We start from the raw sequence: 26,350 nt of genomic DNA, 5'->3' as shown, positions 1-26,350 counted from the left end.
GCAAAGAAGGCGCGGCGGTGGTGGTGGTGTGGGTGGGCAAAAAAAGAAAAAGAAAACCTCGTTCATTGTGCCGACTTAAGGACACGGCACAACGTGGCTGCCTTAGTAGACCTCTCTGTTCCCGCGTGGATTACACACGTCGCACATGGGAGCTCTGGTGAGTGAAGCAAATGGATAGAGTGAAGGACTAAGTGCTTCTTGTAACAGTGCATCATGTGCTTGCCTTAGCTGGATCGAAAAGCCCCTGAACCCAAGTCCGAACTGCAGTGGCTAAGTATCAAAAAGATAGAAGCCGCGGCCTCAGAGTTTACCGCAGTCTCCCCACCCTAGATGCTATATGGTTTGCGGTGCCGTTTTCTACGCCTAGACGAAAACGAAAGTGGACCGACTACTTTTTGTTGCTAGATTCATGGGCGAGAATTTGTATGTTGAAATGCCTTTAGAAGCCTTTTTCCTCTGGGTCAGCTCCCCTCCTCACTCGTTGCCTTGCTTCTGTGCTAACAAGCATCCTAATTAAGGGCGCTGCCACACTGGCCGTTGGAGTGATCAAACTATATATCATTTTTCGTCTGATTCTTGTGTATTTGGATTTTTCCTTCACAGCTGTGATCATGATGGCGGTAGGAGTCTCTTCTCTTCAAAGGAATAACTTTTGTGACTTCTCCTAAGAGAGGAATATGTATATATTCCCGCTGTTACTAACTATAAGGGACAGTTGTGCATTAAAGCAATTCTCGCTGTTACTAACTATAAGGGACAGTTGTGGACTAAAGCAATTCTAAGTTTGTAGGTAACCTCGCCGTTGAGATTTCACAAACGTGTAAATCCTTTTGTTATATGACGGTATAAAGCTTGCTAAATGTGTGTCTGTAAATTGCCGAGGGATATTGTGTTCATTGCAGAGTGACTTTTATATCAAAACCTAACATTCGTTTGATTTCACGCGTTTTGTAATTATTTATGTCTAAGCAAAATTCTAAATCTCTATACAAAATGTATGCGTATATTGTTTTAACCTTTGTGTGTATAATTCTTACAGATATGTATGAAATATACACAAATACAGATATGTGCGTTCGCTTGCATACACGTAAACGTATTTTTAAAGTATATCTGTCTGTTCTCCATTATATATATATATATATATATATATATATATATATATATATATATATATATATATATATATATAACATATATATATATATTATACATATGTATGTGTGTATATTATGTATATATATACATATGTATACATTGATTAGTTCAGGTTGAATGCGTGACTGCATACCTGTCAGTATAGGCAAGCGTTCTCCTTCTCAAAACCTGCTTTGCAGTTTCAAACGAGTTTGGATACCGAGGGAAATAGTGAAAGTTTCGTTGGCTCTCTTGTTTATTTACTTTATATTTATACTATATATATATATATAAGAGTATATATACATATATATATATATATATATATATATATATATATATATATATGTAAATTCTGTGAGTGTACTTATGCATCATATTAATTGTCTTATAGATAGCTATATCTATATTTTAATATCTTGTTTGCTCATTCAGTAAATAAAAAGGCAATGAAAGGTCGACACAAATACTATCTACCAAAGACGTGAATAACAGTTACAATAATGTAATGTATGTTTGGCCATAATAACTGCTCAATAACTTGAGGTATTGTTATGATAACGAAATAAAAACGAGTGTTAACCTTTCAAGCACAAATATCCCAGATATTAGCTCCAGGAAGCATGAAATCTCTGTTATGTGTCAGACCTTAATTTTTGTGATTGCTCAATCACCTGATTATTACAAGCCGCAAAAAGGTTCACTGAAGGTTAATAACTGTCTCGAATTTTTTTCCCTTCTTCCATTGGGTGATGGGAGGGCGGGGTTTTGGGGTTTGGGGTGGGTGTGGGGATGTGGGTGGGGTTGGAGGATTGCCCTGGGTGTTGGGAGTTAGGGTGGGGTTGGAGGAAAGTTGAGGGTTATAGTGGGGTTGGAGGTTAGTTGAGGGTTATGGTGGGGTTGGAGGATTACCCTGGGAGTTGGTGGTTATGGTGGGGCTGGAGGATTACCCTGAGAGTTGGGGGTTAGGATGGGGTTGGAGGATTACCCTGGGAGTTTGGTATTAGGATAGCGTTGGAGGATTACTTGGGAGTTGAGAGTTAGGGAGGGGTTGGAGGATTACCCTGGGAGTTTGGTGTTAGGTTGGGGTTGGAGGATTGTCCTGGGAGTTGGTGGTTAGGGTGTGGCTGGAGGATTACCCTGGGAGTTTGGGGCTGGGGTGTGGTTGGAGGATTACCCTGGGAGTTTGGGCCAGTGTAGTTGAGGATTACCTGGAGTTTGGGGGGTGTGGTTGGAGGATTACCTTGAGTTTGGGGTTAGATAGGGCTGGAGGATTACCCAGGGAGTTTGGTGTTAGGGTGTGGTTGGAGGATTACCCTGGGAGTTTGGGGCTGGAGTGTGGTTGGAGGATTACCCTTGGAGTTTGGGGTTAGGATAGGTTTGGAGGATTACCCTGGGAGTTGGGGTTAGGGTGTGGTTGGAGGATTACCCTGGGAGTTGGGAGTTAGGGTGCGGTTGGAGGATTACCCTGGGAGTTGGGAGTTAGGGTGGGGTTGGAGGATTACCCTGGGGGGTTGGGGATTAGGGTGGGGTTACCCTGGGACGTTCTGGGGACTTCCCTGTGTCCCATACCCTGAAGTTTTTTCTCGTTCACTTCACACACTAAGAACTTCCTCGTGATATCAGGAGAATGTAAGAAATAGAAGTTGGAACTTCCGCCAGTATTTTATTATATTTTATATTACCTTTTTGTTTAAAATGAACTTCTAATGGCTCCAATGACTACCTGGGACCTTGAACCCACTTTTCAAGAGATAAGTACTGAAGTAGCAAAAGGTCAAACGGGCAGGTGACTAAGAAAGGTCAAGATCAAAGGAAATCACAGAATGTCATAAATGGATAAATAAATATTTGATTAATCAGTAGTAGAGACAGATACATAGAATATATGAATTTATATCCTGAGGTAATTTGATAAAAAGTGGAAGATATATACGAGGTTATCTTTGAATAGATCCTAACGGCATCTGTAACAGTAAAGTAATATTTACATAACTTGATATCTGTACATGATTCAGATTGGTGACACCATTTTTTAACAACTGATGTTGGTAAATATGTTAATTTTGATTTTTTTCCTTATATATTTCTTCCATTGTTCCTCTCTTTCTTCACGCGACATTCATTTCTTGCACCATCAACCAAAGAGAGAGAGAGAGAGAGAGAGAGAGAGAGAGAGAGAGAGAGAGAGAGAGAGAGAGAGAGAGAGAGAGAGATGACTTTCTACCTCATCATCATATCAGTTATCAGTTATATATTCATATACCGATCAACTATCACTTACTATAAAATATTACATATTAGCATTATTACTATCGCTCCAAAGTCACGAACAAATTATCGAATGTTAAATTACTTATCAGTTGTAAAGTATTTCTTTTGACAGTTATTGTACCCATACTTATCACTGGCAACATATCAGAACGATTATAATCTATTCAATTCTTTTCTTCAATATCTATTGATATATTCCCAATTTGCCACTTGGGCTAAACAATAAAGTCCGTATGGCTTAGTGTATTAATTTATTTGCTTGTGCTTGCACTGAGTTACTTTTGCTTTCATGCGTTCCCAGCCATCTATCTTGCCTTCTCAAACAAGCACTATGTCTGCATTGAGTTACTTTTGATTTCATAAAGGATTCCCAGCCATCTATCTTACCTGCTCAAGCAAGCACTATGTCTGCATTGAGTTACTTTTGATTTCACATGAGTCTTTCCCCTTCTCATCTATCTTGCTTGCTCAGGCAAGCACATCCGCTAGATTTGGCTCACCCTTACCTAAAGGCAAATAAACCCTTCTGTCCCTGACCGAGTCCCAATTATTGAAGTGTGGCAAGGTCAGGGCACGGGGCGAGCTCTTAACTGAATGACGTACCCCGGTGCACCCAAGTGAGGGAAGGTAGTGGGGAAGGAGGAGAGAGAAGAGGGGAGGAGAGGAGGAGGTGGAGGTGGAGGAGGAGGAGGAGGGGTAAAGGAAGGAGGAGGAAGAGGAGGAGGAGAAGGAGGAGGGAGAAGAAGAGGGAGGAGGAGGAAGAGTAAAGGAAGGAGGAGGGAGGGGAGGAGGAGGAGGAGAAGGGAAAGAAGGAGAGGAGGAGGAGGGAGGAGGAGGAGGGAGGAGGAGGAGGAGGGGAGGAGGGAGGGCAAGGAAAGAAGGAGGAGGAGGAGGAGGAGGAGGGAGCGACAACCATGAGAGGGGGCACACTTACTGAGCAAGTCTATCTGGCTTGCCAGAGTTGACAAAGAATGCAGTGAAAGAGAGAGAGAGAGAGAGAGAGAGAGAGAGAGAGAGAGAGAGAGAGAGAGAGAGAGAGAGATTTAATATCCAGTTATCTTTCTTTCTTTTTCTGTTTATCTGTTTCTTTGTGTTACTTTTTATTATGTTATGCCATCTTTATAGGTTCCTTAGGAGCTAGGAACAGTCTCGGTAGGGTGACAACACGATCTAACGATAGCTACAGAGGTAATTATTATATATATATAATATGTATGGATATTATATGTATATATGTATATATATGTATATACAGTATATGTGCTACACACTTTCCTCTGAGTACAATAATAATAATAATAATAATAATAATAATAATAATAATAATAATAATAACACGAGCACTTTCCCACGAATGGTAAAATAAGACATTTCGTGGAATTCCTCCAACACGCTTGCGGGATTGAGACAGATTTCTCTGGAAGTAGGCTACGGAAGGGCCAAAGATCAAGCAAAAGTGTTTGAAAATGGCTTGCCTTACGAAACTTCGTCTATCAAAACCTTCGCTTCAACTCTGTACTCGTTAAACTTTTTTCTCTAATACCTGTGTGTATACATACATACATACATATATATATACATATATATATATACATTTTATATATATATATATATAGAGATGTGTATATATATATATATATATATATATATATATATATATATATATAGATGTATATATATATTACTAGCAGATTTACAGAATACACAGTACAATAGCCATGTATACTGTATACGTATTTGCCTTGTATAATACATGTTCTCCGCGATGTTGCAAACGCTTTCAGTTTTCTCAAAATTAGCAGATGGTGCTTTCCCGTCTTAAAAGTCCTTCACTACCAAACGAATGTATACCCGTAACTATAGGTGGGCGACTGGTTCTTTTCTGTCCCATTTGTGTAAACGGTAATATAAAATTTCATGCCGGGAGTAGACATTAAGAGGTGCTGTTTAGGCTAATCTATGGGGGTCAGATTTTACCAAAATTTTTACCTGTACAAGTTTACAGGAGACTGGATATAATTCTTGCCATTTTTATATATCAAAATCCAGCTGTCAAAGAGCTAAAATGTCAGTATACACACACACATTATTATATATATATATATATATATATATATATATATATATATATATATATATATATATATATATATATATATATATATGTTCTTTTTAAGTCATATCAAAAATCTCAGTTTTTCTCGTCACATTGTTATTCATAAACCAATATCTTTGAGAACCTTTCTTATAATCTCAAAAACAGTTTTGTAACAAAAAAATGTTTTACGTTTGCAAATTTCTATAGAGAGAGAGAGAGAGAGAGAGAGAGAGAGAGAGAGAGAGAGAGAGAGAGAGAGTCGCGTTCTTTTGTGTGTAGTTTGAGATTTTGGCATAATCTACAAATTTCTCCTCTATTCATCCATTTCTCTGAGAACCTCAATTAGTGAAAATTCATAAAATATAAATAATTATACATCAGGTTGTTCGACCAACAAACTTTGAGCAACTCTCTTTAATACTAAATGACTCCTTAACCTATTTCCAAAAGACCCGAAAAGCTGAATTCCAAAGTACCGAATTGATCTAATTGTTCTCGGTCACAGCTCAACGGTCGGCTGACTTTAGTGGACAGGATGTGGGTTCTCGGAGATAATGTTGAAGGTGAAGGATCTTCTCCCTTGTCGAAGGATTTGCTCCTGAAAAAAAAGGATTCGTCATCCTTCTTACTTATTCTGTTTCCCTCCCGTTTGTTGTGTTGTCCTGATTATTGCTGCTCCTTATTTGGGGTTCCTTTTTAAACATTTTTTAAGGATTTTTTTTTATCTTTCGAAGGATTTGTTCCTGGAAAAAGGATTCGTTATCCTGTTTACTTATCCTGTTTACCTCCTGTTTGTTCTGGTTCCTGATTATTGCTTCTCCTTGTTTTGGGGGATCCTTTTTAAACATTTCTTGAAGGATATTTTCCTCGTCAAAGGATTTGCTCCAGGAAAAAGGATTCGTCATCCTGTTTACTTATCCTGGTTGTTCTGCTGTCCTGATTATTGCTGCTCCTTATTCGGGGTTCCTTTTTAAAACATTTTTTAAGGATTTTTTCTCTTGTCAAAGGATTTGTTCCTGGGAAAAGGATTCGTCATCCTGTTTACTTATCCTGGTTGATCTATTTTCCTGATTATTGCTACACCTTATTTGGGCTCCTTTTAAAACATTTTTTAAGGATTTTTTTTTATCTTGTCGAAGGATTTGCTCCTGGGAAAAGGATTCGTCATCCTGTTTACTTATCCTGGTTGATCTATTTTCCTGATTATTGCTACACCTTATTTGGGCTCCTTTTAAAACATTTTTTAAGGATTTTTTTTTATCTTGTCGAAGGATTTGCTCCGGGAAAAAGGATTCGTCATCCTTTTTATCCCCTCTTTTTATCCTGATTACTGCTCCGCCTTGTTTGGGGTATCCTTTTTTAAAGAAATTGTTTAAGGATCTGTTTTCCTGATTGCTACTCCTTATTTGTGGTTCCTCCTTAAGTTTTTTTTACTGGTACCATTCGGAGAATCTGGGCTTAATTTCGGGGATCCATAAGTGTAACGACTTTTTGAATATCTGTTGGAACCTGACTGGGGCTGGATGCATGATTGTGAAGCTGTTACGTATTAAGAAGCATTTATAATTCTTCTCTATTTGTTTTTGTATTTTCCCTCTATTCTCTTTTGTCATTATTATTATTATTATTATTATTATTATTATTATTATTATTATTATTATTATTGCATTATTATTATTATTATTATCCAAACAAGATCGGAGTTTAGGTAATCATGGACCCCACAAAGGACAGAGTTTAGCCCCATATGCCAAGGGCATGAAATCTGTTGTGCCCAGCTTGTGGTGGCCTCCATAAGTGACATTTGAGTTCATGAATGCAAACGTATATTAATAAGTTCAGTTAACTCCTCGAGGACACAATATTTAACGTCGCTTTCGTAAATTTGTGATCTCTGATCTTTTTTCAAGTTTAACTTTTTTGGGGGGTTTTCATCTAATGTAGGTTTTGTTGTAACCCGAAATAGGTTATAACTTTTCTCGTGGATACCTTCGCGATTCCTTGCCTATATCCTTTCTAACGTAGCTGTTGTTATAACCTGACATGTGCTTATAACCTGAAATAGGTTATAATTGTTCTGGCATACCTTTGCAATTCCTGACCTATGTCCTCTCTAATTTAGCTATTGTTATAACCGGAAATAGGTTATATTTTTACTTGCATACCTTCGCAATTCCTCATCTTTGTCCTATCTAATGCAGCTGTTGTTATAACCAGATATAGGTTATAATTATTCTCACATACCTTTTTCAGTTCTTTACCTGTCCTATCTAATGCAGCTGTTGTTATAACTTGAAATAGGTTATAATTATTCTTGCATGCCTTTGCAATTCCTAACCTTTGTCCTATTTAATTTAGCTGTAGCTATAACCCGAAATAGGTTATAATATTTCTTGCATACCTTTGCAATTCCTTACCTATGTCCTATCTAATGTAGCTGTTATTATAACCCGAAATAGGTTATAATTACTCTTGCATGCCTATGCAATTCCTTATCCATGCCCTATATAATGTAGCGGTTGTTATAACCTGAAATAGGCTATGATTATTCTTGCATGCCTATGCAATCCCTTACCTTTGTCCTATATAATGCAGCTGCTGTTATAACCCGAAATAGGCTATAATTATTCTTGCATGACTTTGCAATTCCTTACCTTTGCCCTATCTAATGCAGCTGTTGTTATAGCTTGAAATAGGTTATAATTATCCTTCCATACCTATGCAATTCCTTACCTTTGTCCTATATGTATCATGTCATACATACAAAGAAGCCTCATTTCAGATTCCTTAGTTTGATGTAGTACATTATTTGCTAATTTGTTTTAATTTATATTAACTGTAGAATCCCACTGGACAAGAAATCTGTAACAAAATCACTCTAACGATGAAGCCAAAACCTCGTTCCAAAGATTTTTATGGCGACCTTGATTTCAGCTGCATCTGATAAGCTTTTCTGAAAACGGCGGATGTTTTAAAACGCCTCCAAATCTGTACAGATTTGACGAGACCCGGAAGCAGTTTCCCGAGATGTAACCGAGTACCGAGGCCTTTCCCTGAAAAAAGCGGGACGCCATATCTTAAAAACTAACCATAGATTTTTCTTGGAAATAATCTCACTATGTTTCCCATACCCAATTAACCACGTATCGACTACTCTAACCTAACATAACCTAGCCTGACCTAACCTAACCTAGGGGCACGGCAAAAAAACAGGGGCTGGTGCAACACTAACATACATCTCAGGAATTTGCGACCCGGAACCATGAAATTACGATGACGTTCGATGTTGAATTGCCTAATTATTATTTTATCTCATTACCATTCGTCAGTATGCAAGGCGGGTATATTATTTGGTTAATGACGATTTCAGCGTGTGTGTGGGTGTGTGTGTTTCTCTCTTTGAGATTGATTAAACGGATTTTATTTACTTCTGTTGTTTTCAAAAGCGGAACAGTGCAGTCAGTGAAAAATAAATCCCTTTTCAGTTTTCAGCGAACTGAAAAATGCGATTTTTATTTCTATTTTTTGAATCAAACGCCTGAGCACTAAGTTTCTATTAATCAGTTCGTAAATAATGTTTTCGTTAAAGCTCGGATGCATTAGATATCAATTACTTTTAATATTTATTTCATTGTGACATTACTTGTGAGATATATTTTGGAAGCGAGTGGCCCATTGTAGCTAATTTTGTGTTGAGATATTTCGGGGACTTTAGCTGAATTCTGTATGATTTCTTTATTAAAAAAAAATAAATCAATCAATGGATTCTATAAGAATTAGAAATAAACATCTAAAAGAAATTGCGGCCAAATTTTGCATCATACATACTTAACAAAATAAAAATGGATTAGGTATTAGCCCTTTTGTTTGGAAGGTGGATATTATCAGTACCTGTAGAAGATAATTTTGTTTTTCAACCCTAAGCCTCTTTCCTCAAAATAAAAACCCTCCCCCCTCTCCCCTCCCCTCCCATTCCCCAAACCCCGACAGAATCCTGAACAACACTCGCATTCATACATGTGTACATAGCATACACACTTAATTTTATCTATTTATTTATCGTTTTTTGTCATGAACGAGGTCATAAGATACGAGCAAGGAAGGAAGGCGTATTCTGCAAGGTTAAAGAATGCCATTGTGAAGATGAAATAGAAGAATAGAGACTTGTTTCTCTTTAGGGGAAACTTGCAAGCAGCTGACGCGTTGCGTATGGGGAGTGTATTCGAGGTCGTCGTGTGACGCCAGATGACTTACAGTCAGTCAGTCAGTCAGTCAGTCATTCCTTCTTATGGGTTTGCTTGATATTTGTTAGACCTCTCTCTCTCTCTCTCTCTCTCTCTCTCTCTCTCTCTCTCTTTGATGACTGACGATAATATTTTCAGGACATAATATAGGTCTCTCTTGACGACTGACAATAAAAATATTTTCAGGAAATAAGCCCTGGCTCTCTCTCTCTCTCTCTCTCTCTCTCTCTCTCTCTCTCTCTCATCCGCCTCTATCTTTGACGACTGATGATAAGAATTTTTCAAGGAATAATTTAGTTCCCTCTCTCTCTCTCAAGAATATTCAGGAAATTCAGAATGTTCTGAACATTTCCAGTCTGTGCAAACTTCTTTTTTATGAAGTTTTATTTTTATAATGAAAATTTCTTACTATATACTGTTCGCATATTCATATGAATATCACCCCGTAGGGGGGGTAGTGCCGTCAGTGCACCTCATGATCCACTGTAGGCATTACTTAAGGTTCTTTGCAGCGTCCCTTCGACCCCTAGCTGCAACCCCATTCGTTCCTTTTAATGTACCTTCATTCTCTTTCTTCCATCTTACTTCAACCCTTCCTAACAATTGATTCATAGGTTTTCCTCCTGTTACGCCTTTCAAACCTTTTACTGTCAATTTCCGTTTCAGCGCTGAATGACCTCATAGGTCCCAGCGCTTGGCCTTTGGCCTAAATTCTATATTCAGTTCAATTCAATTCATATAAAGATCCTTTAGACGTTGTTATCTAAACTGATTATACTAGGAAGAGGCTTTTCGCATTACATAAAGAAATACATAAATAAAATCATATTTGTTCTCGAGACACTTACTCAAGCAACGCATTCATATCGAAAACTTATCAAAGACACATTACTGATATGTTGAATACAAGTCGACGACTTGTTGGTTGTTCTTGCGATTATTTATAGCATTTGCCAAAGGTTCGTTGACTTGTTTTCAACATGTTTGTGATTTGTATGGGGTAAGTTGCCTACATGTGTTTACGCTTTTTCACTGTAGTGTGGTTGTGTCCTAACGCTTCGAATTACAACATCTAATATCTTAAATATGTTATAAACATATGTGGACAACTTATCGCCCACATGTCGAAAAAATGTTGACAACAAGTCAACGACCGTAAGTGAGGAACGAGTCTTCATTCAGCGCTGGATGTTCGTATGAAGAGCTGGGGAGGCTTGCCGAGAGGTCGCTGACTTGTATTCAGCATGTTTTGTGATGTGTATGCGATAAGTTACCGACATTTTCATTAAGTTAAATTTTTAATCATGCAAATATAATTGGAAGCACCGTTAATCATAAAAATAGACTGAGGGTGAAAACTCACCTAAACATTGACGAAAAAGAATACGGCAGACAGGTACGAGTAAGTTGCAAGTTCAGAAATACTTGTTGTACCCTCAAATGCCAGCATATGCAGATGTGAGGAAAAACGAAGCAGGTTCTTGTCATATTTCCATCCTGTTGCCCTTTCCTGGTGATAAACAAGTCCTGTTTATGCCTTGTCACACTTTTTTCTTTATAGTTTGCCGCCGCGGATGATTGGTTAGCAGGCCCAGGTCTGGTAAATAAAAACTGATGTTTGGAATGCATATAGATGACAGCCAACTTGAAACAGCAAAAGCACATGCAAAATGTTAGACATGGAAAATATTGATTGGCTGGTTTCTAAGAACCTGGTGGCGCATCAACAATAGTCAGTGAACTCCCGAAGAATGATAAAATCCGAAGTTTGTAATTAAAAAGTCAATGGTTCTTAGTGGTTAAGTCGAGAATTTTTTAACAAATCTGGGGAGAAATCTTTATGATTCCAAAATATTCAATATTTTTCATATTCTTTTATTAGTTTATAAATAAAAATTCAATGGTTCTTTGTATTTAAGTCCAGAATTCTTATCAAATCTGGGAAAAAAATCTTTATGATTCCAAAATATTGAATTTTTTCATATTTTTTTTATTAATTTTATAAATAAAAGTCAATGGTTCTATATAGTTAAGTCAGGAATTTCGATTAAAAAATCTGAACGATTCAAGAAAATTAAATATTTTTCATATTTTTTTTTTTTTATTGAAGAGGCCTTAGGGACAGGCAACGTAACACAATATTGTCCAGCCCACGCCCAAAAATTACAAGAAGGGGAAAATGGAAGTTATAAGCGCAATATTCAACACATTTTCATTCCATCGTCTTCTTTAGACAATAGGTCGAAAAAAAGATTAAATTTTTATTCGGTTTTTTACTAAGTATGACCAATCGCTTATTGCTATTATTTCCTTCCATCCGTTTCTATTGCTTTATATCACACCTTTCCATAAAAGCTACTAGTTGTGCATATCTATACATATTAACTTTATCACATACACAATTGTTCTGGGCATTTTTTGAATAAATATCTCCGCTAGATACCATCCAGTTGAGTGAGGTCCTGTTAGTAAATATATTATATATATATATATATATATATATATATATATATATATATATATATATATATATATATATATATATATATATATATGTATATATATATAGTGTATATATATATATATATATATATATATATAGATATATATATATATATATATATATATATATATATATATATATATACTCAAAATAATTCAAGCAAAATGGTATTCTCAACTGTACACGTCATTAAGATCCGCTTTGGTTAACGTTAACCAAATACGATCTAGTAATGTTAAAAGGTTACACCCATATTGACATTCGTCCTAATAAGCGGCCAAAAAAAAAAAAAAAAGACCTTACAACTGAATCCTTATTCAATCGGGCAAGACCGAGAAACAGGTAATAGATGGAACCAACGATTATCATAAAAGCCATTCAAAACGCTTCCGCGATGACAGCGTCGAGTTTTTAACTTGTAAGTTCCATTGCTGGCCTTAAACTTTTAGGTTGCGGCCGATGGAACGCGTTGGGCGAGTCATTTGACTAAAAGAACGCGCCGATTAGCTCCTTTGACCAACAGAACGCGCCCAATGGCCGGGGAGCATTTTTGTGAGATGTAACCAAGTACTAGGACGTTTCCCTGAAGAAAGCGGGACGCCATATATTAAAAACTAACCATAGAATTTTCTTGAAAATAATCTCATTATGTTTTGCCAAATTACGCCAGTGATTTTCATGTAACCTAATCTGACTCACCCTAACCTAACCTAGGGGCATGGCCAAAAAAAAACCAGGGCTGGTGCAATACCAGCAGACATCTCAGGAATTTTCTCAAGATTCATTAAAGGGAAGAATAGAGTCAGTAATTAGCGATTTCATCATCAGTTGAGTTCCCGTTCGTCGCCCACTGTTCGGGCGGGACAGAATAGAGCCAGTCGAAGAAGTCGGAGGCTTCTAGAGGGAAATATCGAATCTAGTAAGAAATGAGGAGGAAAAGGCGAACTGAAATAGCAAATCGGGCAGAAAACAAGCAAGAATAGTGACAATTCTTTCTCGTGAACTATTAAGACCTTAATCTTTCAGTTACTGGGAAAAATACACTGTTAGTTTCCTTCAGTGCGGTGATGTTACACACACACACGCATACTGTATACATGTGTGTGTATATGTGTGTGCGTGCATGCGTGCGAAACCTGATATATGTTTAAAAAATGTACACAAGATTAAAAAAAAACACCTGAACGAGGCTCATTAAAAACAACGACCCACCCTAGGGATTAAACTGAATAATAGAAATAAGAAGAAGATACTGATTTGCCTACCTGAGTCACCATTAGTCTTTACTTTAATTACCTGTTAGGAGGACCAGACCCTAGTTGACCTGTTCGCCTTGAGTTTGTTATTGTTGGGTGTAAAGAAATTGAACGATTAATCCACCCAGGACCTGTCTTAATCCCCTAGTCCTAGTCCCAATTAATCCACCCAGGATCTGTCTTAATCCCTAGTCCTAGTCCCAGTTAATCCACCCATGATCTGTCTTAATCCCTAGTCCTAGTCCCAATTGATCCGCCTACGACCTATCTTAATCCCTAGTCCTAATCCCAATTAATCCACCCATGATCTGTCTTAATCCCTAGTCCTAGTCCCAATTAATCCGCCTAGGACCTATCTTAATCCTTAGTCCCAGTCCCAGTCGACCAGATTAACACCGGTCCTGAATTGTTTAGTCCAGTCACAACATTAGGTCTAGGAGATCGACTGTCGCTGCCGCTTGCAAGCACCAGATCCCTCAGTTATTTGGATCTTTGGTATCTAATTAAGGCAGTTTCGTGGAGTTTTTTTTATATTTTTTATTTTTATTTTTTTGCTGTAGGAGGGAGTTTGGGGGTATAGGTGGGGAGCCTGCAGTAACTTGCGAAAAAATGTACTCAACCAACAGCTTGCATCTTTTGCATGACGAATTCCACGTACAAGGTCGTAGATATTCTCTCTCTCTCTCTCTCTCTCTCTCTCTCTCTCTCTCTCCTTTACTTCACAAAAGAAGTAAAAAAAAAAAAAAAGAGAGACTATGCAAATGACACGTTCTAGACTTAGTTCTTCGTCGTTCAATATTGGCCAAACGTGTTTGACTGCTATCGCATCGATCACGTAGGCCTATTATTATCACCGCCATCCTCTCTCTCTCTCTCTCTCTCTCTCTCTCCGAATAAATTGCGAGTCTGTCGGTGCAACCGTGGCATTAAAAAGTGATTACTGGAACGCGTCTTCTTTTTGGTTTGAATTCTCTTGCGTGTTCTTCGCCGTATCTGCCTCTTCTCTAATTTCTGGACAGGCGTTTGTGGCACAAGGCGATCTGCTTCGAAGCAGGTGGTTGCAGAACGTCGAATGTATTCTGTATTGCTAGATGAGTTCTCTCTCTCTCTCTCTCTCTCTCTCTCTCTCTCTCTCTCTCTCTCTCTCTCTCTCTCTCTCTCTCTCACAATGTACAGTTCAAAGCATGAAAAACATACTTTCACAAACAGGAATCTCTGCAACTGTTGTATTGAACGTCAAGATTTTAAAGTTTGTTCCTTTGCAAGCAAAGCCTCACTTTACAGGAGAGATCCTTCGTAAGTTTACTTATCTAATATGACATCGCATAAAACAGAAAAGTGACTCCGTATATTTAAGTTCCCATAAGAGGGACTCAACAGGCAAAAGTTTCTGGACACGGGAGAGACCTGTTGTTCTCTGCCCCACATCCTTTGTCCCGTTAGTAGCCCAGGGCTACTTCAAGAAGTTCCTACTGTCTCGGGAATAAAAGGTTATCACGAACCGGTTCTTTTTTTCCATCAAGTAGTGACTTTTCAATTCTTTTATTGGACAAAAATGAAGGACAAACCGTCATCGGCCTAGTTAAGAACTAGGACAGCTGACGGGACTCCGCAACTCTTGGTGTTTCCACCAGCGCATCGGTCTAGGCTTGGTCTTCCCCAGACCATTGGGTCTAGGGTTCGCAACTTCGCACTCGTTTCCAGCTCGATCCCCAGATACCCGCAGTCCGTCTTGGGTATTTCTACCCCTGCCCCTACCGAATGGGGCTGGTAGACCACGTGTGGGCCACCTCTGAGGGCGTGGTTAATGCCAGCCGACCTTCGAAGCTAACAGACTGCGACCTTGCACGAGTCAACTTTTTTCGAGACACTTCTCGGAGATCCAGTCTAGGCTTACCTTTGTTTTTATCATTATTCAGAGCGGTTTTTGTTCGACTAGGGATGTTTTTTTATCATTTTTTTCCCATCAGCCATGTTTTATGTCTGAGAGGTCTCATTTTCACCGATTGGTTAAGTCTGATTCATCTATTCCAGCTCGTGAAACGTGTAACTGTAAATGCGTGAGACTTGCACTAGTTTATTTTATTTCTGCAATATTATTCCTGTCCTCTTTTACTTTAATTCGCGTCATTTTTTGTCTTAGATTATATTATTGAATTGTGTCCTTCCAGCTTCCAGGTTTTATTGCTGGAAGTTGTAAGGTTCGGTCAGTTTTTAGGCCTAATTACTCCTTTTGTTTAGTATGCTACAATTGTTTGGAGGGAATCCTTATTTTTTATAATAATAAAAATAATAATAATAATAATAATAATGCCTAATAATAATTGGATTTTATTTTTTATATTAATATTAACTACAATATTCTTTCATGTAATAAAGGTAGTTATTATTATTATTATTATTATTATTATTATATTATTATTATTATTATTATTATTACCAACTTGCCCAACAAGTTACTGGCCTTGGTGATAATAACATATAACTTACTAACAAAATTCCTACTGACGAGAACGCCCATATATGACAAAAATAGAACCTAAGTTCTATAAAACATATGCTTTAACATTTGATTGCTTCGAAGCTCTCATTTCTCAACAGTCCAAAAGCTAAAATGAGAGAGAAAATACATAAAAGGGAGGCTGGGGGCGATGCCACACCCAATTTTGTAAAAAAGTGGAAAACTCCCAGGGTTGATGTGGCCATGTTGGAGAGATTGCACTGTACCCCCGAATAAGTGCATGACTTTTCGTTTCTGTGCACTGTTTATATATAGATGTATATATATGTGTGTATATATATACATACATGTATATATATGTATATATATATATATGTATATATATATATATATATATATATATATGTATATATATATATATATATATATATATATATATATCTATAAAACTATATTATACTGTATCTCTAAAAAACTACAGACTTTCTCTCTCTCTCTCTCTCTCTCTCTCTCTCTCTCTCTCTCTCTCTCTCTCTCTCTCCTTCTTACATACACAAAACACATAAAATGAAAAGATACCTATTTTAATGGGTAGTCCCAATCTGCACTAAATTTTGTTAAATGTCAAAAGTTTACAGCGATTTCAAAACCTAAAAAAAAAAAAATTCAGAAAACAATAAACAAAAAAAGATTCCAGACACATCTGGAAGTTTCCAGGGTCCCCAGAAGTTCACGCGAAGAAAGAAGTTGAATTCAAACTTCCAGGTTTAGGTCAAAAGGTGAATAAAAAAAAAAAAATAGATTCTCCTGAGAGATTTCTGAGTCATTCCTGGTAATGAATTCTGTGGGCAGGTGTGCTATGAGGTGTTACGGGGTGGGGGAGAGGTGTTGTTTGCTGGTTGGGAGGCGGGGAAGGATTGAAGGGATTGGGATGAGAAAGACAGAAAACTGGAAATAGTGATAGACTTAAGTTCACTCCTGCCCAGAAGCTGTTGGTGACGTCACCAGCTATCTGTCATATCTTTGGAAGCGGATCTAGTGGAGAAACTACATATGAAAAAATAAAATAAAATAAGTATAAAAAAATGGAACACGTTAACCAAGGCCAGCCTGTGCAATGGAAATTAAATCAGACTGTACAGGCTTGATAACGATGTTCCTGCAGTTGGTGCCTGCGGCCACAGTCTACCAAGTTACGCCAATCACATCCAGAAAATGAATGTCTTAACCTAACTTTCAATTTACTTTTCAGCCATCAGTTCACTCCCGTTTGAATTTCACGACATGGATTGAGAGAGAGAGAGAGAGAGAGAGAGAGAGAGAGAGAGAGAGAGAGAGAGAGAGAGAATTACAAGTCACCTAGTTTTCGTGAATTAGCAGGAGCAGGACAGCTGTCCCGAGGCGAACATTCTGCCTGCAATTGACATTTTGTTAAAAAAAAAAATAGGTTGTACATGCGACGCAAAAAATAATTGCCATTTACGAGTTTAGTTGGCCTTTGGAGATTTTAGGCGATTAAGAGAACAGACTCATACGTGTATGTTCATACTCACAGACATATGTACATACACACACACATATACACACACATATATATACATGCATACATATCCATATATATATATATATATATATATATATATATATATATATATATATATATATGTGTATGTGTGTGATATGTATGTGTGTATGTACATGCATGTATACACATACAAACGTAACTGAGATTTGAAACACATACAGCATACAAGATCATTACATCATATTCAGCCGAAGTGTGACTCAGAACGAGAGATATAAAAATATATTAATAAGTCGAGTCATTTCCATCTGAAATTAAATTTCATTCCCATAAAATTAAATAGATTTATACATCTAATATAAAATTTTTCATTTTTCATGGCTCTCCAATGACTTATTCATTCTTATTCATTGAAACCTTGAATTTCAAGTCAGTGGCCCCTTTGGTGGGCTTGTTCCATATGAATAGGCTACATCTTCTGAATAATAATAATAATAATAATAATAATAATAATAATAATAATAATAATAATAATAATAATAATAATAATAATAATAATAATAATAATAATAATTCAATAATTTTATTTTGCCTCAGTGGAATGACATTGTTAAAATTCGAGGCATATTCATTTAATATCTATGCAAATGAAGGCGAGGCTCCGCCCACACGTCTTACCTGTGTTGAATCTGTTGTTGCAAAGTTGCAACATCAAGATCCAAGATGTTATGCTGATTCCAGCACCGCCGGTGGTCAGTTCCGATTCATGTCATGTTGATGTTTGTTCCTTGAAATTACTGTGTTGAAGGCGTATAGGTTTTATTTGATTATAACAGTATCTTTTTCATGATGATGATATAAATTTTTTCAGTTATTTTGTATGTGACTGACTGACTGACTGACTGACTCTCTCTCTCTCTCTCTCTCTCTCTCTCTCTCTCTCTCTCTCTCTCTGTGTTACGATACCTGATATCTTGACAGTGTATTTTGATGAAATTGCCACATCTGAATTTAATTCAATTCTCTCTCTCTCTCTCTCTCTCTCTCTCTCTCTCTCTCTCTCTCTCTCTCTCTCTGTTGCGATACCTGATATCTTGACAGTGTATTTTGATGAAATTGCCACATCTGAATTTAATTAAATTCTCTCTCTCTCTCTCTCTCTCTCTCTCTCTCTCTCTCTCTCTCTCTGTTGCGATACTTGATATCTTGACAATGCATTTTGATAAAATTGCCACATCTGAATTTAATTTGATTCTCTCTCTCTCTCTTCTCTCTCTCTCTCTCTCTCTCTCTCTCTCTCTCTCTCTCTCTCTCTCTCAACATTCGTATTTTGTCAAAAAATTTTGATTAATTTCTGCCCGCCTGTCAATAATTATGACTATAGCAGGTATGTTGACAAAAACATCATCGATAAAGTTCCTGCATTTGAAATGACATTCTCTCTCTCTCTCTCTCTCTCTCTCTCTCTCTCTCTCTCAATTAAGATATCTGATATCTTGCCAATATATTTTTGAAAAAATTGCCAAATCTGAAATAAATAATCTCTCTCTCTCTCTCTCTCTCTCTCTCTCTCTCTCTCTAACAATTAAGATACCTGATATCTTGTCAATATATTTTTTTTTAAAAATTGCCAAATCTGAAATAAATACTTTCTCTCTCTCTCTCTCTCTCTCTCTCTCTCTCTCTCTCTCTCTCTCTCTCTCTCTCTCTCTCTCTCAGCAGAATTTTCATGTCTCATCCCTGTACTGATTTTTCCTCCCCCGGATCTTTCTCTGGTCAAGAGAAAGTGGCTACGTGTCGACATGCAAAGGATTTTATCTCTTCCGAAATCTCCCAGAAGGAGAAGGAAATATTTGTCATCACAAGAAACAAGGTCTTGTTTCCCCCCATTGTTCCCGTATTTCTACATACGTTCATTCTCTTCAGCTTATGCCGTATTCTTCGTTTCCTGATATTGAGAAATGGCCGCCTAACGTTTAACAATGAAACGAGCGTATTCGAGTGTCTAATTAAAACCTCATTATAATTTTCTCTCTTTTTTTTTTTCCTCTCGATAACCTTGACATTTCCGCCACTTATTCCTTACTACTCTCTCTCTCTCTCTCTCTCTCTCTCTCTCTCTCTCTCTCTCTCTCTCACTTTCAATCCATGTGAAATTCAAACAGGAATGCACTAATAGCTGAAAAGTAAATTGAAAGTTAGGTTAGACATTCCAGAAATTGTTACCTGTGCCACAGTCTACTGCAATACGCCAATCACATTATGCTTATTTTTTTTCACTTTTCTAAGGTCTTAGTAAGAAGAAAATAACTGCAGATACCAAATATAATTACGGAGAACGCGAAAAAATATATGAAACTTGTTGTTAAGTCAGACACACCTGAATCTGAACCGGACTTGGGACCAGCTGAAATTGGGTGGCTGTGTACGACGACGAGCAAGGTCTTCACAAAAGGCCAAAGTGCTTCTCTCTCTCTCTCTCTCTCTCTCTCTCTCTCTCTCTCTCTCTCTCTCTCTCTCTCTCTCTCTCTCGTGCTGAACGTATACATTATCGAAAAGACAGAGAAATCATTTTTTCTCAGAATATCAAGTTCAGAAAAATTTCTCTCTCTCTCTCTGAACGTATACATTATCGAAAAGATAGAGAAATCCTGTTTTTTCTCTCTGAATATCAAGTTCAAAATTTCTCTCTCTCTCTCTCTCTCTCTCTCTCTCTCTCTGGTGAACGTACTTTATCGAATAGAGAAATCCTTTTTCTTAGAATATCAAGTTTAAAAAAATATTTCTCTCTCTCTCTGTCTCTCTCTCTCTCTCTCTCTCTCTCTCTCTCTCTCTCTCTCTCTCTCTCTCTCGTGCTGAACGTTCTTTATTGAATAGAGACAAATCCTGTTTCTTAGAGTATAAAGTTCAAATAAATATTCTCTCTCTCTCTCTCTCTCTCTCTCTCTCTCTCTCTCTCTCTCTCTCTCTCTCTCTCTCTCTCACTTTTTCCTTCTAGAACAACGCACAGAAAAATAGTTAGGGAAAAACTTGCCATTCTTCTTGGGGGACCTTGAAATCTACAGTCCAAAAAAACAAAAAATGATCGCATTGTCACCCTGGAATTAGCTGATCGAAGGCAAAACCGCCTCTGAGCAGCCCAAATTCTGGATTTTAAGGAGCCAGTTAAATGTCCTGGAAGTAATTATGGATGTTTCGTGGATGTTCCTGGCTAAGGGTGAAGTGAGTTATCAGTATTTGATTTGACTGGTCACCGATTTCAGCTTGTTCAACATCGCTGTTATATTCAGTGACTGAAGTGATGACAGATTGCTAAATATTTTTTTCCTTGTCTTAATATTTAGACATCGATGGCTGTGCTTTGATCTCTCTCTCTCTCTCTCTCTCTCTCTCTCTCTCTCTCTCTCTCTCTCTCTCTCTCTCTCTCTATATATATATATATATATATATATATATATATATATATATATATATATATATATATATATATATATATATATATATATATATATATATATATATATATATATATATATATATATAAACTATATATATATATATATATATATATAATATATATATATATATATATATATATATATATATATATATATATATACGTTATACAGATAAGATCAGAAAGATTTCTAAACAACAGAAAGATTTCACCTGACCAAACCTCGAAGCCATAAAACGAGAAATGGATAATAAGTACCTCTGTTTTTTTTTTTTCCTCACTTCACATTTTCACTCATGACTCGGCGTTTTTCCCCCGACGTTCGAAAATGCCTTTTGCGCTTTCATCTCTTCCTTTTCACCTTTTCGTTGCTTTTGCCTTTTTGGATGTTTGTTTATCTTCTTCTTCTTCTTCTTCTTCTTCTTCTTTTTTCTTTCTTGCTTTTCTTTCTTCTTTGCTTTCTTCTTATTCTTCTTGGTTTCTTTCTTCTTCTTCTTCTTCCTCTACTTTTCTTTCTTCTTCTACTTCTTCATCTTCTCCTACTTATTCTTCTTCTCGTCTTCCTCCGTCTTCTTATTCTTCTTCTCCTATTTCTTCTCCTTCCCCTACTTCTTCTTCTTCTTCTTCTTCTTCTTCTTCTTCTTCTTCTTCTTCTTCTTCTTCTTCTTCTTCTTCTCCTCCTCCTCCTCCTCCTCCTCCTTCTTCTTCTTCTTCTTCTTCTTATTCTCCTCCCTTCCTTTGTTAAGAACTGACTTCATATTTTCTTTTAAAAATCTTTGATTAATTTTGTCTGTGGCGGTTCGCTTAATAATAATAATAATAATAATAATAATAATAATAATAATAATAATAATAATAATAATAATAATAACATACTTTCTGGTAACAAGTAAAAAGATATGAACAACTGCAAATATATAGTAATAATAATATCAAATCCCGTTCCAGTCTATTGATTAGCTTTCAAAGCATCTTTCCATTCCCATGTTTGGGCTGTGGGTGTACGCGCAGAGTAATACCTTGAAAAAAAATTGAATAGAAATCTAGAAAAAGAACTTTCACTTCAACAGTTTATCTTGACTAGTTATAAAAGAGAAATCTTCCTTTTTAGTTGTCTGCGAAATAAAAGTATAGCGCCGGCTTTGTCTGTCCGTCCGCACTTTTTCTGTTCGCCCTCAGATCTTAAAAACTACTGAGGCTAGAGGGTTGCAAATTGGTATGTTGATCACCCACCCTCCAGTCATCAAACATACCAAATTGCAGCCCTCTAGCCTCAGTAATTTTTATTTTATTTAAGGTTAAAGTTAGCTGTAATCGTGCTTCTGGCAACGCAACAACACGGCCACCACGGCCGGCTGAGAATTTCCTGGGCCACGGCTCATGCAGCATTATACTAAGACCACCTAAAGATAGATCTGTTTTGGGTTGCCTTGATTATACGCTGTACAGAAATCTCGATTGCACCGAAGAAACTTCGGCGCATTTTTTACTTGTTTTTTCGTATCAACAATTCTTGCATTATGCAATAAAACTAGTGGTACAGTTTATCATAAATCCTTAAGTAAATTTTTTAGATTGATTCACTGTATTAACATTGTATTGTTTATTTTTTTTTTTATTAATTTATTTATTCATTTTTTTTGTAGCCGAAAAATTTCGTGTCAGTTCTAGAATTCGCTACATCATTCCTTATATAAGTTTTCTTTTTATATTCATGCTACGCATTACATTGTTTTTTCCTTTTGTCATTCATTGTATAATTTTTCTTTTCCTGTAAAAGGTTTCTGATTGATATTTTCTTTTTTATTGCTCACCTCTTACGATGAAACCGTTCTAACATTCTTTTTTTTTTTTTTAATGCCAGGAAGTTCCGTTGGAGGTAGAGTGTCCTTGCCCGAGAGAGTTTCATAATGCGCTGTCTCTTTAAAATATAAAACTCTCACTCTCTCTAACTTTTTTTTTCATGCCAGGAAGGTTTCCGCAAGAGGTAGAGTGTTCTTGCCAAAGAGGCATGTATAAACTCTCTCTCTCTCTCTCTCTCTCTATAACTTTTTTTTCATTCTGGGTAATTTCATTATAGGCAGATTGTCCTTGCCAATGAGAATTTCACAAACATCTCTTACTTCATAATGTATAAATCTCTCTCTCTCTCTCTCTCTCTCTCTCTCTCTCTCTCTCTCTCTCTCTCTCTCTCTCTCTCTCTCTCTCACACACACACACACACACATGCCAGAGTAAGACTACTAAATCCTCAGCATGAAAGAAAAAGGCTCTTCAGTGCCTCACATCATCACTCCACATGGGTACTTCCTGCCAAAGACATTGAACCACGTGACGTGTTCTGTAGTTAAGCCAGACGGAAGAAAGAAACTCCCAGGGCTCCTAAGTACTTTGACCTTACACGCGAGGGTGTAAAGAGGTCATTCTGGCGCGTTCCAACGAGCTGTTATTGCGTGGGCAAAGGTCAGTGTCAGCCACTTAGAAAATAACTTGGAAAACGAGATCGCTTTTCGGATAGCTCGTGCTGTTCTTGTTGTGGCACGCAACGCGCCACCCTATAGGCCTAAAACTAGACCTTGCCTGAAGAAAGATCGTGTGTTGTTATAATTGTCGTCTTGGTCTGAATATATTGTTCTCCGGTAATCCATTATGCCCTATTTCTTATGATATATGTGTATATATAGATATGTGTGCGTGCGTGTGTTTGTATGTATGTAAAAGTGCGTGCAAGATGAGTGCTGGGAGTTCAGCTCATGTGTGGTAGGCCGATGGATCGCTCCAGGGCTTATGACCAACAGTCCACCCTGCTGTAAAAGGGCATCGTCATCTACTGGGTTCAGGGGAAAATCTCATGTCCCGGTAAGAGAAGGCTCATCGGTGGCACATCATACCTCTGACCCTACACAATCTGCGCCACTTACATGTCTTGTAAAGACTGTTGCTGCTGTCTGAACACTTAGGCATTTTTACCCCAACATCTCAGCCACCCCTCCCCTCCAAAAACCTCTCCCAGAACCTCCGAATTTTGTGCGCCCTTCAACAGGGAAAGCTGCAAATGTATTGAATACATTTTTCACCCACCTGGTACCACTCTGTTCTACCATGTGACCAAACCACTGACTCCTACAGACTACATGCTTTTCTTAAGGTTGGGTAATTGTGGATAGATACTGGCCCATATGGTACTACCAAAAATGCACTGACATTTTCAACCCATGTTTTAAAATTGTACACAACAAAGGCTCGGTGAAATGCTGGTACCTACTTTTCTTTTTGGCTAAATTACAATTTCAAAATTAATTAATGATAACAATATCAGAGGTCTGTGTGTACTTCAGGCTTTAAAACATTATTTACATACTTGAGGCTTTCAAACATTATTTACATGCTTAATACTTTTATGCCTTTATACAACCCTTAACTAACAGAGCCCTTTGTTTTTTAGGTGATGATGAAAATGCCGCGGTGGCGGACGACGAGGACGACATTCCTGTCGTTGGGTTTCTTAGTTGTGTGCTGTCTTCAAGTGACCCAGTCTGCACCACCTTTCAGCACAGAAGACGACCACAGCACTGAGGGATTCCACCGGCAGTATTCAGCTGGTGGTGTTTCCTCTGATGACGATGGCAACAGCGCAGAAGACGTTCATTCATTCTTTGTTGTGCCTGGCACTAACAGGGAAGTTCCTTCTAGAAGTCCCATAGTTGGTGCTGCCAACTCCCAACTCAATCATGCTGCATTGGCTTCACAGCAGAACAGGGCCAAGAGCATGTCTGCCCATTCTCACTTCCGAATTGCACGTGACAGTCTAGAAATTCCAGATCCACAGAGTAGAGAGATAATCAGTTCAGGAATCGGTCGTACGGCTGGATTCCCTAAAGGCAGCTTCTCTTCCCAACACATTTCATTCGGAAGGAGCGACGACGATTTCGATGACAAATTTGATGATGACAACAACAGCCGTGAGTCCGACGATGATGACCCTCCATATTTTGGTTTAGGAAGGAGATACCAACCTGAAGGATATTCCTATGTTCCTGCTAAGAAACTCTTCATCCCTCCTCCAGCACATCTATCATCACAGGGCGCTGGGAAGCAGATGGCCCAAAGTATTTCCAATCCCTACATTTATTCTGTAGATACATCTGGTGAAGATCATGATGATGATCGGGATGATCATTTTGATGATGATGATGACGATGACGTCAAACTCTTTGCCACCAATAGCATTATCAATATGCGCCACGACGCTACGAATGAACACCGCTTAGCATTTAATGAAGACACTTTGCCCGGTTTTTATAACTTTGTTGATGGACAAGGCAGCAGACGATGGGCATATGAACTAGACGATCAGTACCAAGACCATACAGTGCATGATGATGGCACCATGAAGGGTAAATATGGGTGGACTGCTCCTAATGGACACAGTGTTAAAATACAATATGTTGCTGATGAAGGTGGATTCAGAGTAATTAGCTCTGAAGGTATTTATCTGAGCGATAATGATGCTGTAGAAGAAGCAAGAAGACATCATTTACTAGCTCATGAAAAGGCAGGAAGCATTATAGGATCTGCAGAGGATGATGTCACACTATTTGCAACTGGCGGAGCTCCACTCCCTGGCCAGCAACCAGGATTTGGGGCAAATGGTGGTGGATCTGTAGGAGTTCCACTTCCAGGGCAGGAACCTGGATTTGGAGGAACCAGTGGAGGATTTGGTGGCGATCCATTATCCAGCCAACCTGGATTTGGAGCAAGTGGTGGTAGCCCTGGTGATGCTGGTGTTTCTTTGCCTGGACTGGAAACTGGAGGCCAGTTGCCTGATGGAGCAGGACTTTCTCCAGGTCTAGGTGGTTTTGGAGGGTCTGATGATGACACAACACTTTTCGCAACTGGCCAAGGAGCTGGGGTACCTCTACCAGGAGCAGGATCACCGACCCAAGGTTCTGGAGTGGACTTCCAAGGACCCCCAAGTGGAACTTCAGGAGGTTCTGGATCATTTGGGGCACCACTGCCAGATCCAGGAGCAGGTGGAGCAACAACAGGGGGAGGTTTGTTCAGCGATGAAGACCCAACATTTGTGCTCGGGGGAGGTGCTGGAGGTGTTCCTCTTCCAGGTGCTGGAGGACTTCCAGGAGGTGGTGTCCCATTACCTGGCACAGATGGTGGAAACAACTGGAGTTTAGCACACTGGATGCCAAAATGGAACATCAGGTGGTTTGGAGATTTTGGAACAGGAGGAACTTTGGAGGTGGTGTCCCATTACCTGGAAAGGGTGGAGTGTCAGGTTCTGATTCAGGATTTGATCAATTCAGGATTTGATTCTGGGTAGGTTTGGGGGTTAGATTTGATACAGGAGCAGGCTGGAATACCGGAAAGGAACTGGAGGCTC

General features: G+C 38.1%; 1 protein-coding gene across 1 annotated transcript; it reads left to right on the top strand.

Moving 5' to 3' along the window:
* The first annotated feature begins 45 nt into the window (after positions 1-45).
* LOC136842970 (uncharacterized) lies at positions 46-26,290 on the top strand. The gene is made up of 2 exons (XM_067110979.1): positions 46-157; positions 24,401-26,290. The coding sequence occupies exons 1-2, from the start codon at positions 146-148 to the stop codon at positions 26,288-26,290; spliced, it is 1,902 nt and encodes a 633-aa protein (XP_066967080.1). The 5' UTR covers positions 46-145.
* The last annotated feature ends 60 nt before the right edge of the window (positions 26,291-26,350 follow it).

The sequence above is a fragment of the Macrobrachium rosenbergii genome, chromosome 2 (genome assembly GCF_040412425.1).
Source record: "Macrobrachium rosenbergii isolate ZJJX-2024 chromosome 2, ASM4041242v1, whole genome shotgun sequence".
NCBI lineage: Eukaryota > Metazoa > Arthropoda > Malacostraca > Decapoda > Palaemonidae > Macrobrachium > Macrobrachium rosenbergii.
Note: the sequence above shows the minus strand (reverse complement) of the source record. Positions and strands in the feature narration are given on the sequence as shown.